A 15,478-nucleotide genomic window follows, 5' to 3' on the forward strand; every position below is an offset into this window, starting at 1 on the left:
ACAATTCTTTGTCTGTTTGAAAGACAAATAATCAAAATAAAGGATAATGAGTGATATGTTAGGGTTATGGGAGTGTGCAGTGGGGAAATCAAGACTGTTTCTCAGAGGAAATAACATTTAAGCAGAAGTTTGAAGGAATTTTAGGGCTTAGCCCTGAGAAGAGGGTCAGAAAAAGTGTTTTGGGCTGAGTGACCAGCATGTATAAAGGTCTGGATGTGAGAAGCGGTGCACTGTGGCATCGTCTGGGAACTGAAGGAAGAGTATAATGCATAAAGGAGAGATGATCTTGAGTTGAAACCATTTTTCTGTCTCTTGTGAAATACAATGCATAATATCAAAATCCGCTAAAAAATCAATAGCCACTTTATAATACCTTTACATTTTAATAATCATAGCAGTATCTACAGTCCATTTAGATATAGACAGGGCGTTCTTTAGTAGTCTGGAGAGCGCTTTCAGTGTTTGCAGACTCCTTGCAGTAATTGTACAGTGCATAGCTTGGGAACCATTGGCTTAAGTCATTCACTTTTGCCTATTACTGTGGAAGGTGCTTTTTGTAAACTCATATGTTTAGAGTATATTTGCCATGTTGTAATCAGAAGTAGATGTTTTCTCGGGGTCCAGTGCCACAGAATACAGTAGGGTAGTGAGTAGGTGCTAGAAGACAGAGGGAAGACCAGCTTCCATTAGAGCAGCAGTGCAAGTCTTTCAACACTGTTTGTGTGCCCTTGCCCCATCTTTCAAGTGATGATTGAAGAGCCTGGGTGCTCGGTTCAGCTTTTGAGTTCTGATAAATGAGCCCCGACTGTAAACTGGAAGATAAGGGTGTTTGCAAATTCTTGTGTAAATAAAGCATGGTTTCTCATTGCAGTGGTTACTGACTTCATAGTCTCTGATGAACGATGATGTGAGTTAACAGCTTTAAAACTAGTACCACTGCAGCTTCTTTTTGGTTTGGATTTATTAAGATACGCGTGTGTTTATTGTTTTATTTGAATGGGGGAGGGGGTGAAAAACCTGAACACATGGAAACCAAGTGAGGTGGAGTTTGAGAAGATAATTCCCAGCCTCACAATTCCCTGTAAAATTCTTTTCCTGTGGGAAACTTTTAATTTGGAAGCATTCAGCCTAATGTGGGAACCAAGATTAACATTTTCTGAAATACTTCTACAAGAAAAGCAGAAATGTACTGTTCAGGAAGCTGAATTTACATAGTAGAAAAATGGCCTGTCTTGTAGTATTTGGTAGTCTTTGTTTATTAGTTGTGGCAAAAAGTTGTGTGCGTGTGTGTGTGTGTGTGTGTGTGTGTGTTTGAGAGAGAGAGAGAGAGAGAAAGATAGAGATATATTGATTGTGTATTTGTCTTTGTTTCCTTTACATCAAACCAGCAAAGCTCTAGAAAGTGTGTTTTACCACAAACCAGCCCAGTACTGGGCTCTAACTATATACAAATACTTTTTTTTTTTTTTTTTTTTTTTTAGCTCTTTGTTTTCTTGCTGAGTAAGCTGTAGTGTTTCCTTTTTCTTTCTTTCTTTCTTTCTGTTCTAGGGGAGGGGAGTGAGTGTGGGAGTAGGAATGGCAAGAAGTCAACATGACAGAGAGCTTCTTCCCTTTTCTTCCCTCTTGACCAGGAAGTTAACTAGGAGTCTTCATGTGTTGTTTTTTATACTGAGTCAGTAATTAGCACAACCCAGTTAGTTATCTTTACACAGAGTTACAGAATTAAAAAATTGACAGTCTGATGAGCTATCAAACTGGAGGTATGGGAGGAGGGGGGCAGTGAGGTTAGACCAGTGGGATGGTCCTGTTGAATGCCAATCTGTAGGCTCTGGGGCATCTAGAAGTTTGTAGCTGGAGCCTTGGGAATTAAATGTTATGGAGGAACTTTCACTGGTTACAGTTAGCCTTGGCTGTTAGCAATTATTTTTATCTACTTTAACATGGGGAGAGGGAGAAGGGGCAGGAAACTAAGCTGGCATTATGGTCACAGGAAAGAACAGACTGATTTGGGCCCTTTTCAAACTGCAGACCTTTGTTACTGACCAATGGTTAATTTGGTTTCTGGGTTTTGTTATTTTCTCCCCCTGCCTTTACCTCATTTACCTTAACGACAGCTCCCCCCTCTAGAGCCCAGCGAGGGCAGGCTGCCACTGCGGATTGGGGGGCCGAAAGGTCCAGAGCAAGAAGAAAGTGGGTTGAAAGCAGAGTTCTGTTTAAAGAATTTTCTGCTGGAAACTAGCCCAGAGGGAGTAAAGAGGCGCTTTAATGAGGAGCAGCTGCGGGGCCGACGCAACCCACATGAGACATTTTTTTCCCCTCCATTCCACATTCTGTATAGTTTTTTTTTTTTTAAATCATGATTTTGAAATAGCTGTTTTGTAAAGCATGCCTCTCTTTTTCTTCTTCTTGTATGTGATGGGGTTTTGCTTTGTTGTTTTATTTTTTTAATGACCAAATCCTCACTAAAAAAAGCTAAAGGCAGAGCTGCAGCAAAGCCCTGGATGCAATTTGGGCTCACCCTGCTGATACAGAACATTCGGTGGAGAAAACAAGGAGAGAGAACACTGGCCTTTATTTGGAAAAGGGGGCTTATTTCCTGCTCAGACTTCAGTCATCTTGGAGCTGACACAAGCTGCTACAGTGTTTTAAGCTTTTCTCTAGACGAGTGGCTATTCACTTAGGAAACTTGAAAGAACAAAATTTTCTGTCCTGTATTACTAGGGAGACCGATGCTGAACGGCAGCCATTGCCAGATAGATTGGAATTGCTATTCAGACCCCAGCTTCGTTGAACTCTGTAAAGTGGCTACATGCAAACGCATCCAGGCTGCTGGTGACATGTGAGAGTTGGGGGTCTGTTTTTCATCTGTTTTATTGAAGGGGGACGACATGGGCATCCTTCCAGTTGGAATGTTTCCTGGTTCCATGAGGAGGAATTCCTTGTTTTGTTTTGTTTTTTTTTTTCCTCTTTTCCTCGCCTTCCCCATTCCCCATGTGTGTTCGAACATTAACAGTGGAAGAGTGGACTTCATGTCAGGATTGGTAGACTTTGTCAGAAAAAAGGCATGCATATATCTGTATGGGCCTGATAAGTTTAGTTCGTGGAATTATTCATATTAGTTCATGGAATTATTTTATAGGGAAAAAGCCCCCAAAACTTTTCCTGTATTCACAGCCTCCTCTTGTGAACTATATTCTTTTAGAGTTCCAAAACTAGAGTCACTGAGAAAACTACTAAAATAAGTGATAAAGTCCCTTCAGGAGGAAGGCATTCATACAGTTTTGGGAACAAGAGGCAGCTGTTAGATTTATTAGGTTATTTTTAAGAAAAATTTTAACACATACCTCTAGTTCAAGATGTAGGCTATTTTCAAAAAATTGTACTGAGGTAATAACATAATAGAACTACAGATTTCTGAGAGAATTTGGACGATTAGCCCATGTTTCTGGCCTCTGACCAAACTCAACTTGAGCCATCTCAAGAAGGGAGCTATTGAAACTCTTATTTTTAGGCAGTGAGTCTTAATTTCCACTCAGGCTAATAGGGCATATGGTATACTTGTATTACAGTTGAACAGGGATTTGCAAAATTGAAAGGTCTCCTGCCTTAGGAAACAGGGCTCCTTTATTTCTGTCTGTCTCACTTACCCATTTATTTACCCCTTTTCTTCCCATGTCCATAATTCTCCTTAGCCTCCTGGGGCATGAGGGATAATCTGTACCTCAGGATGATTATTTGGGTTGATTTGGCCTGTGTTCTACCAGGCAGAATGCAGTGTGGGGTTAGTAGGGGATTTGGGAACCTATTTGGATTGGGAGACTGACTTTATCCATCACATTAAATTTAGCCTTTTTTGGAACCAGTTGCTTAATGGAATATAGGTAGATGTTCATGGTATTCAAGGTACCTGTACCAGTGTCTCAAGACATGTCCTTCCCCACAACAAGATACCAAATTGGAGAGGCACAGGAAGGACGTAACAATGGCTTAAACAAAGTAGTGCCATACTGGTAGAAATAATGTAGTGCTTAACACGGGATTGCATCTGCTGTTGGAGGGACCAGAGATGGGTGAAATGGTGTGGAGGAGGCTTAATGGAAGATCTCTGAAGCAAGGATGGAAGAAAAGAGCAAAATAGAGACATATCAGATGGAAAAGTATTAGAAGATTTTTACACAGGGAGCAGTAGACAAGAAGTAATTATTTGCGAAGGAGTAAGATAGTTGATGATAGTGGGGCAAACAAGTAGGCCATAGATTCTGAGAAACTTGGATTTGAAGGGCTGGATGCTAATGCTAGTTTCTGAGCAGAAAAGTGACATGATCAAAATTATCCTTGAAAAGTATTATTCTTTAAGTGGTGTGTTTAGTTTTAGCAAGGGATTTCCTGGCTATCCTTCGGAGAGGTGTGGATAGGATGCAGGTGCAGCTGAGATGATAGAGTTGACTGAATAGGTGCCAGGGTTAGGGCAAGACCTAGTAGAGTACTTTCAGTTAAGTACTCTTTTATCTTTTGATAAAAGATCTAGGTAAAGGTAGAGATACAGTTGTAGATGGTACAAAACTGGGGATACAGATTACAGACAGCAAATTTGGGTCAGATCAGAACAATAGGGGTTTTGGACCCATTGACTTCTGAGATATTGTGTGGTGCTGAAATTCTGCGATTATGTGAATAGAGTGTAAAAGTTATCTCAATCAAAGAAACTTGGAGAGAAGATTCAGCACAGTGAATTTAAAAGGAGCAAATGACAGGTCCAATTATTGGGTTCAAAAGTGTGTTCTACAAGCATAGAGTGACTAGTTCATTTGAAAAAAAAGATCTGGCATTTTAACTGTGTGTTCAGTAGCTCATTCAGTAGTAGTATTTTGTAGCTTCTGAAAAAGTGAACACAGCTTTACGCTGCAGTAGTAAAAATACAGTATCCACGTAGTCCAAGCTCTGTGCTGTGCTGGTAGGATCACGTGTGTTATGTTTGTTTTTTGTTTTGTTTTGTTTTGTTTTGTTTTGTTTTGTTTTGTTTTCATTTCAGGCCCTGTGTTTTAAAGAGGTTTTTGATGAACTAGAATCATCTAGTAGGAGGAGGCCAGATAGCCCAGTGTTGGGATACATGGGCTCTGGAGTCATATGTGGGTTTGAATCCTGCCTTTGCCATCTCCTAGGTGTGAAATCTTAATCTTTCTAAGCTTCAAGGTCCTCATATACAGGATGTGGATCATAATATACCAATACTGTTATACAGAGTAATAAAAGAGATAATAGCTATAAAGTGCTTAGCAAATACATAATCCACAGTAAGTGCTTTAAAAATGTTGGTCACTATTATTACTATTATTATCTTAAGTATAGAAGAGCCACTGAAATGGTGAGAAAGTCTGGAAATAATTTTATATTGAGGAATAGTCCAAAGTACTGAATCCTGTAAAAAAGAAAACAAAAGGGTCAGCACAACCATCTTTAAGTTCTTGAATGGCTACATGTTAGAAAAGTAGAAGGCTTGTTCCTTTTTATTCCAGAGAACAGGACAGCCAGTAAGTGGAAATTTTAGGGAGGCCAAAAAAGTTTTTTTAATGAGATATAATATTAAATTTGCCCTTTGAAGTGTACGATTCAGTGGTGTTCAGTGTGTTCACAGATATGTGTGAACCATAACACTATCCAGTTTCAAAAACATTTTTGTTATCCTCCAGCTCCCAAGAAGCTCTCTACTCCTTAGCAGTCACTCTGTTTTCCCCTCTTCCCAGCCCCCTGGCAGCAATAATCTCTTTTCTATCTCTATGGATTTGCCTAGTCTGGACATTTCATAAAAATGAAATACACTATCTGGCCTTCTGTATCTGGCTTCGTTCACTTAGCATGATGTTTTCAAGGTTCGTCCGTGTCATAGCATGTTTCAGATCTTCATTCCTTTTTATGACCAAATAATATTTCATTGTATGGATATACCACATTTTACTTCTATCTGTTCATCAGCTTATGGACATTTGGGTTGTTTCTACTTTTTGCCATTATAGATAATACTGCTATGAACATTCTTTACAAATTTTGTGTGGACTTATATTTTCACTTATTTTGGATATATATACCAAGAAGGGGAGGCAGAATTTAAGACATCAGAAAGAAGGAGCTTTCTGATCTTGGGATCCACCCACACTGAAGACTGTTCTGTTATTGAAGTAGTGAGCCATTAATTTTATTTTACTTAACAAGTGCATGGTGTTTATGCGCCAGATACTGTTCTAAGTGCTTTACAGTTATTAAAAAACCCTATGAGGTAAGCACTATTACTAAATTCATTGTTACAATGAGTTTAGTAACTTGCTCAAGGTCACCTATCGAGTAAATGGGGAGCCAGAATTGAAATCCATGTGGTTTGGTTCTAGGGTCTGTACTCTTAATAGCAAGAACAATAAGAACTTCAAGCATTTATTAAATTCTTACTACTACTCAGGCACTGTGCTTAACTGCTTAGATTCAAGTAGAGACTGGTGATCATCTTTTAAGGATATTTCAGAAAGAACTATCTCATTGGGTAGAAATTGCCTTAGGGTGTCTTAAATCCCAAGATTTATTTTATTCCAAGGGTGCTATCTGGCCTAAGGCTTTTAAGATGATCAGAATTTGTATCAAGAAGGAAACTGTGAGTGTGAATGATAAGTATTATAGGAATTCAGTTAATAAGACTTGTCAGAACATGGTAATTAGTTATATATAATTTAAGAGCATTAACTAAAAGTGACTTTTGAGATTATGAGTGGAAACCTTGGAAAAATTGAAGAATTAAAGTTCCATGGGAAAATGATCCCACTTTTCAAATGTTCAGTATCAAGTACTGCAGAGTAGATTAGAGTAAGTAGACGACTTTTAGTAAACTGAGCATATGCAGGTGGAACTGTTTATGGGGGCACATGAAGGTAGTTGTTCAAAATCAGATGAAGAATGACAGCAGTAACACATGTACATGAGAGAAAAGAGCAGTGCAGCTCAAACTTAAACTTTAAGCTGTCTGTGATTGATGGGGAGGAAGGAGAAGAGGAGTCAGCAATCTAGACTAAGAATTTACCAAGCTCTGAGATGGAGTCCTAGAAACCAAATGTAAAAGGATTAAAATGATAGAAGGTCTGGTCAGAGACACTTCTACAGGAAAGAGAATTTCTTTATGATGAAATTTCAGACTGAACTTGACAAGGGGAAAGAAAGTCATTGTTCTTAGAGCATAGTTTCTGGGCGATAATTGGGATGCAAATTTTGTTACTAAGGGACAAGTAAGAAGTAGATGGAAGAGAAAGGGAAAGTATCTGTGAAATTAGGCCACAGTTAAAGAAGTTTGGTTGTGACCGAAGCAGAATTTGGAAAGGGAAATGGGGCTTAGTGAAAAATGTAGGTTAAGAGAGATTTGTATGTGTTTTAAGGTAAAGAAATAGACTGATTGATATCTAGCCCTCTAGAACATTTTAAATAAGAAATTAAGTCTTTATTAACAGTATGTCTAGTTTCACATAAAAATAAGATGTAGTTCTATATATGGACTTTAGGAGAGTAAGTCAGTTGTATATCATATTATCTCACCTAGAGTAAAAACCTCAAGCCTTCTTCATGGTGGTCTGCAGGCCCCTCAAGATCTGCCTCCCAGTTAACGGCTCTCATCTATTTTCTGCTACTCTTTTTCTTAATCCCTTTGGTAGAGCCACAGAGGTCTCCTTGCTGTTCCTCAAACATGCCGTGACTGTTTCCTATTTTAGGTCCATTGCATTTGCTGTTCCCTCTGCCTTGAACACACTTCCCTAAGTTACCTGCATGGCTAGTCCCTCACTGCATCAAGGTCTTGACTCAAATGTGCCCTCTAAGTGAGGCCCTCCCCAATTTTCCTATTTAAAACCAAAATACTTCATTTTATCTACCCGCTACCATTCCCAATTCCATCCCTTCCCATCCCCCTTTCCAATTTTATTATTTTTTTCATAGCACTTAACTTGACTGAACAAATTATGTATTTGTCTTTGTCTTCCCTTTCGAGAATTTAAACTCCACAAGTTCAAGGACTTCCCTAGCATTAAGACAATGTCTGGCATATAATAGGCACTTATAAATGTTTGTTGGATGAATGAATGAGTGCAGTATTCTTTGCAGAAACTGATGTGAGAATATTTTTCTTCATCATCATTAACATCGTTATTAATAAGCATGTTGGATGCCATATATAGAATTGGGTTTCATACATTTTCTTACCCAGGAGTTGGCAGATTTTCTATAAAGCACCAGATAGTAAATATTTTTGTGAGCTAAATGGTCTCATCACAGGTGCTTAGCCCAGTTATTGTAATGCAGAAGTAGCCATAGACAATCCATAAATGAATGAGTGTTGCTGTGTTCTAATACGACTTAATTTATGGACACTGAAATTTGAATTCTCGTGATTTTCAAATGTCACAAAATATTAATCTTTTTTTTGACATTTTTCTAGCTATTTAAAAATGTAAAAACTATTTTCAGCTCATAGGCCATACAAAAACAGGCAGTGGGCCATAGTAGGCCTGCAAGCTGTATTTGCCAGCCTCTGCTTTCACCGGTTTCTTAGACATATCTTAGTTGAAACTTATTTTTCTGTACTTGCTAGGGAGCAAACAATGCAGATTAAACCCTAGTCTCACGTAATTCGGGAATACTCTTGGTTGGCTCCAGAAATGTTCATATTGTTTCATTTTTGTTTTCCTGGGAGCCTTATGTTTTCTTTATATGTTTATGATACTAATATTTAAATGAATCTGCATTCTCTGAGCAGATGCCACATGATAGTGTTGGGGAGGCGGTGGTGGTGCAATAGTCCAGGAACAAAGATGGGCAAAGCCCACCCAGGTTTAACAGTTTTCCATTATTAACAAGGTAAATAATTCCCATATGGGTAAATCAAGAGTTGTCAGCCAGGCATAACGCCCATAGGACTACCATTATGAATGAGAATTGTGTTCCAGTTTTGAACATCATCCATAACAGACTTCTTAAATAAGTTACAAATGCTTTTAATAATATAGCTCAGGGTTAATTTTAGCTATGCTACATTTGCAGTTTTTGTTCTTCCACTTAAAAAAAATCAGAAAATAACGTATTCTATTATCAAATCAAGCTGTGATTTGCATAAAGCACCATATTTTCCTCAATAAGTACAAAGGGAAAAAAAATGGTTTTCATTTGCAAAGCTTTTTAACATAACCCATAACCTTAACATTAGGCTTTCACATACTTGATTTTGTAAGTTTCTTACACCAGTCCCGCAATGTGGGTACCCTTTTCAACTATTTAAAATGTGAGAGAACTAACAGTGAAGTTTAGCAACGTGTCCAAGGTCGCCACATCAGGACTCACCCCAAACAGGTCTTCTGACCATATAAAGTGCAGACTCCTTTACAGAAACTTACAGAAACTTCAGCCAGTCTTTGGTTTTAGTGCTGTGCCCTCCCCTTACTACCTCTCCATCTCCTAGCTTCACCCGCTCATGATGATGCTCAAAACTCTAGCTGCTTCTGGCTCTGCCCTGCTTACTGTACACAGATCTGGGAAGAGGAGAGGAGGCTGTCACTAGTTACATGACTACCACTGGAGCTACCCACCAGCTCTGTTTCCTCCTCCAGGTGTGTTAGCTACTGCATACTTCTTCTGGGCAGGTTCGATCTCAGTTCCTTAACATCTGGTCCTCCTCCTTTTCTTAATAACTGGGACCTCTGAAGACCTCACCTTGCCAACTACTGGCTAATGAGACATGTTGGTATGATTGAACAAAGGCAGGAAGGAGGAAAACACAACCCCAGTGCTTCACGTCTGGGCGATAGGGAGAATCAGGACCCAGAATCTGCACATTGCGAGCTGTGTTGGGAGCTGGTTTTGAGGGGAAAGATTTCGAGTTTGGTTTGTTTGTTTACTTATTTTTCCTTAGAGTTTGGTTTAAATGTGTCATCTTTAAGGTAATGATGGAGCAGCCTTGTAGACTTAGTTTTCTATCCTCCAAAAAGTAAAATAATGTAGAAATAGGTTTATTCAAATATCTGGGGCAATGGCCAAATGGTAAAATTTACAGTTAGAATCAAAGTCTTTGTGTTACTTTTAAACACTTCTTAAAAGCCTGTGTGGCTCAGACCATGTTGGGGAAAGCCTTTTTTAATGCTGTTTAGAGAATGTAGTATTGTCATAAATACTACACACAATTTGGGATGGTTGTATATCTTATGATTCAGTGGGTGGCATATAAAAAGCTCCCTCAACACACCATGTGGAGAATGTTACAGAATGTTATTCTTAAGTTGTTGTGCTTTCTTCACTTTGGTGTTCGTATGGTACCTTAGATATTTTTTATGTCATTTTAATTATATTTTGTGCTTTTTTAAAAATTTGGTTAAAAGAGCTGCCTCCTGTTTATATCTTAACAGATTTAAGTTAAACAGAGAAAAAAGCCCCTTTGAACCCTTTCCTATTCCTGTACCTCTTTTTTCTTTCTCCATCACAGGGAAATGTAACTCCACAACATAACCCAGAAATCTAGGTATAGGCCAGTCGATGTCTCAGTGGAAACACGAAAAGAAGAACTTACTATTTCTCAGTGCCTAATTGAGAGAAATCACATGGTATTTTATATATTTTGAACTGGAGAGGGTAAGAAAGTCAGTCCATGCATTATCATGTGAATCTTACCTTAATCCTATCAGATGGCTTAGTCAAAGTGAGAAAGCTAATGAATTTGAACAGGCAGGAATCAACAGTGGTGCACAAAAAAGTGGTGCACAACAGTTACGCCAATACCAGCCTGTATCTATGTGAAAAAAGCTGTGGCTCATTTTGCCTTTGATAAGGGTTATGCTGACTGGCCATGGCAGACCATGCTGGGTAACCCACCTGGTATTCTGTCACCTACCAAGACTCAAAAGGACGTGAGAGTGTGTGGTTAAGTTCTCTAAGCGCTTCTGAAGTAGGGCAGTTTTTTAGGTTGTACCTTTAGATCTCTCAATTCATGATCTAGTGTTTCTTGAATGGACTGCACTATCTTGTTAAGCTTTTGGACTTACAAGAAGTCAAGTGTTTTCATGGACTCTTTTCTTTTCCATGCAGATGTCTGGAGGGCTTCTTGGGAGAATATTGTCAACATCGAGACCCCTGTGAGAAGAACCGCTGCCAGAATGGGGGGACGTGTGTGGCCCAGGCCATGTTGGGGAAAGCCACATGCCGATGTGCCCTGGGGTTCACAGGTGATGACTGTCAGTACTCAACTGCTCACCCCTGCTTTGTGTCTCACCCCTGCCTGAATGGAGGCACCTGCCATGTGCGTAGCCGGGACGACTATGAGTGTACCTGCCAAGTTGGTTTTACAGGTAATGATGTGACCCAGGGCCACGTTTTCCTATTCTCAGCAGATACCTTTCTTTATCGTCTTTTAGATCTTGACATGTTGCTCTTAAGGATCCTCTAACTCTGGTGCCTGTTTAACGTTATGGTAAGGAACTCGAGTGTTCCAGACAACTATCTTTAACTTCCTTTTGAGAGTTCTAAGAGGGGAGAAAGAGAAAGTGTCCAATACTCAGAAGTATTTGACTGCCTAAAGTGTATATATGTCAAGATGGGGGATCAGAACCGTACTTCACTGTCACTAGAAGAAAAGCCATCTGCACTATTGATTACTTGCTTCTTGAAATCTCTACCTAGACATTCAGGCCACTGGCTTTTCTGGTTTTCTGTGCTCTGTTCCGTTATGATTCTGCATTGCCTTGTCCTCATCCATTAAATTTTTGTGTTCCTTGAAACTCTGTGGTGAGGACTCTTTTGAGCCATATCACAGCTCCCCCCCCCCCCCCCCCGCCCCGGGAACCTTCCTGTCTCCAGTGGCCTCAGCTGTCATTGTCTTCATCAGTTGCTGGTGACTCTTACAGTCATCCTTTTCACTCCACCCCCTCCCTGACATTCAGTCTCATACTTCTGACTATCTGTTGCATATTATCCTTGGAAATTTGACAGGTACCTCATACTCAACATGTTGATATAAATGGGTCGTAGTCAGATGAGGGACATGTAAAAAAATACTCCAAACTAGACTCCCCCTTTCCCTTATAACACTTAGACTCAGGCACCTGACCCAGTCCTTGAATCACCTCTCACCTGACTACTCCTCTCCATTCCTTCTGCTCTGTAGTTGAGGTCTACCCCGTCCATGTTGGTGATAGGTTAGCTCTCCACCTGGGCTCCTGCAGTCATTTCCTAACTGGTTTTCTTGCCTTTAGTTTCTCCCCATCTTGTTCACCTGTCACATTGCCACATCTTTGACCATAAATGCAAATCTTCTCACAAACTCCCCTGCTTACAGTGCCTAATGACTTTTTATCATCCGCAGAATAAACTGCAAACTCTTTTATATGGCTTCCTTAGCCCATCATAGTCTAGGCCTTACATCTTTTTTTTTTTTTTTAAGTGTATTTATTTTGAGAGAGAGAAAGAGCACGAGGGCAGGTAAGGGGCAGAGAGAGAGGGAGAGAGAGAATCCCAGGCAGGCTCCCTGCTGTCAGCACAGAGCCAGTGCAGGGCTCAAACTCATGAACTGTTGAGATCATGACCTGAGCTGAAATCAAGAGTTGGATGCTTACCCAACTGAGCCACCCAGGAGCCCCAGCCTTACGTCTTTTTATAGCTTCACTTCCCACAAGCATCTAGCTCTAGTCACACCAACAACATTCTCATCATTTCCTGAAAATGTCGTACTTACTGTTGCTTCTATGCTGTTGCACACCCCTTTGCCAGGAATACCCTTTTCTGCAGTTGGTGATTGCCCAATGTTGTTTAAAATTCTGTCTTAGTGACTTTTTCCTATTCCTTTAGGCAGTTAGTCTCTATGTTCCATTATTTGATGTGTCACATTTTATTGTAATAATTTTTTTACATGTCTCTCATCTGCCTAGATCATGAGTTCTCCACAGGTGGGTCTGAGCTTTATTCAAAATGAACTGTAGATATTAATTAAGTTAGATGAGGAAAGCGGAACCATTCACCAGTTTGTCCCCCCCCCGACACCAGCAATTATGTAAATCTTATAAGCAAAAGTTAAAAACATACTCAGTAAACTAGATTGGGTAGGTTAGTTTGGAATACTTTTTCTACTGATTTGTTATTAAAAGGTGTTGGTAAGGGTAGAGGATAGTTAGGATGATCTGTTATCTTCATCATGACCATGACAGCATCGATGCTATGATTCATTAAAGAGATTTGGTGGTTAAGAGAACATTTTTTTCCTGATTGTCAGTTTGGAATTGTTTTGCTCTGCAAGCAAAGGGAAGGCATACCTGTTTAAAACATTTTAATCCTCACTAGTGGTAATGGCAATAATGTCTTCTTAATAATTAAGATGTTAACTCTGAAATGATCCCCAAATTAAAGCTTCTTCTTTTGCCATTAAAAGGATCCTTTCTTGGTGTTCTGCAGGGCTCTGATCATTTTTACACATCTGCCACTTTTGTCTGTCTTCAGGAATCACCACAGGTTAAGTTACCCTTTTCTTTTTGTGGTAGCCCTATACCCCACCTAATCAGACCTTCTTAGCTTATCTGCACTTATAGTTGAAAAAACAGAGGTAGGAACTTAGTGCCTGTAGGTATCATATATGGGAAGCCAGGTTCAAGGACCTTTCTGTTTTAGTTATAGGCAAATATTCTCATATACACAGTTGCTAAAAGGAACCATTTTTATCTCTTCTCCACTGTAGATGTTCCTCTCAGAGGAATGAAGAAAAAATAGGAAGAGAAATTTCAGTTCCTCCTTTTTCTCTCTGCTTAGCACCCTGAGATACATGTGCTATGCCCAAAATTATACTGTACCTCTCCTGTTTGATTTGACATTCCTTGACAGACAGCGAGCACTTCTCTGTGCTTGTGTGTCACCTCCCTCTTCTTTTAGAAAAGCTGTCATGGCTCTTGTTTGTTTTAGGTTTTTTTTTTTTTTTTTTTGGTTTATTTTAAATTAAAAAAAAAATTTTGTTTTTATGAGAGAGCACACGCACACTAGAAGTCTATATGAATACCAAATTTACTAATAGCATGGGAATATTTTTTTTTCTCTGTCTTTCTACCTCAGAGAATTTGCTTTGCTTTCTTGGAGTCATGCTTTAGGATCCAGCATATCAGTCTTCTGACCTCCTCTCATATTTTCCTATTTGAGAGTCCACAAGACTTACCTTTCTAGACCCTTTATTCTCACGATAACTTACAGCTTTTTTCATATATAAGTAGCTAGAGATTTTTCATCCTCTTCAAACACATCAAGCAATAATGTAGCAAGACCACAATTAAAATATTTCCCAGAATATGTATGTGGGTTTTATTTAAAGGAAATAGAAGTAGCACTGACTTGGTTCTGTCATATAAGAGATCTGTTTAGTAACTATGTATTATGGAAAAGATCAATGCATTTTATTCGCTCAAAGGACATGATTTGAGAGCCTCCTGTGGGGATCCAGCCCCTGCCCGTGTGGTAGGTGATATAGTAAAAGGAAACAGCAAATTTGGGGGGTGTGTATACATGTGCAGATCCGTGTGAGAGAATGAGAGAGAGCAATTTAGGGAGCTGAGAAGGGCAATAAGGTAACTTATGAGTAGAGTTGTCAAGTGGGAGTTTACTAGATGAACAAAAAGGAAGATGGCATTCCAAACAGAGGAGCAGCCTATGCAAAGGCAAGGTGTGAGACAGTAGATAGATCCAGACCTTCTTTGCCACCAAAGGGACTGATGGGCTCCTGTGAGGATGGGCTTCATATGACTAGCCTACAGTCCCCTCCATGTGCTCCACTGAGGCTTTGTGTCTTGGTTGAGGGCCCGAGGGAGTGCCTGTGTCACATGATCTTGAGGAAGCTCTGATTTGGGCTTCCTGTGAATTTCAAAGAGCTTAGGACATTCTGTACACAATAAATGATGTTGGATGGGTGGGAGATGTGGGATGTTGAGGATGAGACTGGCTCCCACTTCAGTGGGCAGCACTGAGTCTGTTCTGTTTCCTTAGGTAAGCTGTGCCAATGGACCGATGCCTGCCTATCTCATCCCTGTGCAAATGGAAGTACCTGCACCACTGTAGCCAACCAGTTCTCCTGCAGATGCCTCGCAGGCTTCACAGGACAGAAGTGTGAGACTGATGTCAATGAGTGTGACATCCCAGGACAGTGTCAGCATGGTGGCACCTGCCTCAATCTACTGGGTTCCTATCAGTGCCAATGCCCCCAGGGCTTCACAGGCCAGCACTGTGACAGCCCCTATGTGCCCTGTGCACCCTCCCCCTGTGTTAATGGAGGCACCTGCCGGCAGACTGGTGACTTCACATTTGAATGCAACTGCCTTCCAGGTAAGGAGAGCCTCCAGTGTCCTGGGATTGGGGGATACACCTCCAGCACAGAAGGAGGGTGGTGGGTGTGGCTCAGTTGCTGCTTTAGGAAATACCCTTCTCAGCAGGGAAAAGGGGAAAT

At 40.1% G+C, this 15,478-nt stretch overlaps 1 protein-coding gene across 2 annotated transcripts in view; it reads left to right on the plus strand.

Moving 5' to 3' along the window:
• The window catches only part of NOTCH2 (notch receptor 2), a 163,875-nt gene that overhangs the window by 57,599 nt on the left and 90,798 nt on the right, over nucleotides 1–15,478 (plus strand). For both annotated transcript variants that reach the window (XM_053890598.1, XM_019458028.2), the window contains exons 3-4: nucleotides 11,098–11,357; nucleotides 15,022–15,357. In XM_053890598.1, coding sequence (XP_053746573.1) covers nucleotides 11,098–11,357; nucleotides 15,022–15,357 — 596 coding nt within the window. The remainder of the gene's footprint in view (nucleotides 1–11,097; nucleotides 11,358–15,021; nucleotides 15,358–15,478) is intronic.

Source organism: Panthera pardus, unplaced genomic scaffold (genome assembly GCF_024362965.1).
Source record: "Panthera pardus isolate Hobbes unplaced genomic scaffold, ASM2436296v1 HiC_scaffold_11, whole genome shotgun sequence".
In the NCBI taxonomy this organism is placed as follows: Eukaryota; Metazoa; Chordata; class Mammalia; order Carnivora; family Felidae; genus Panthera; species Panthera pardus.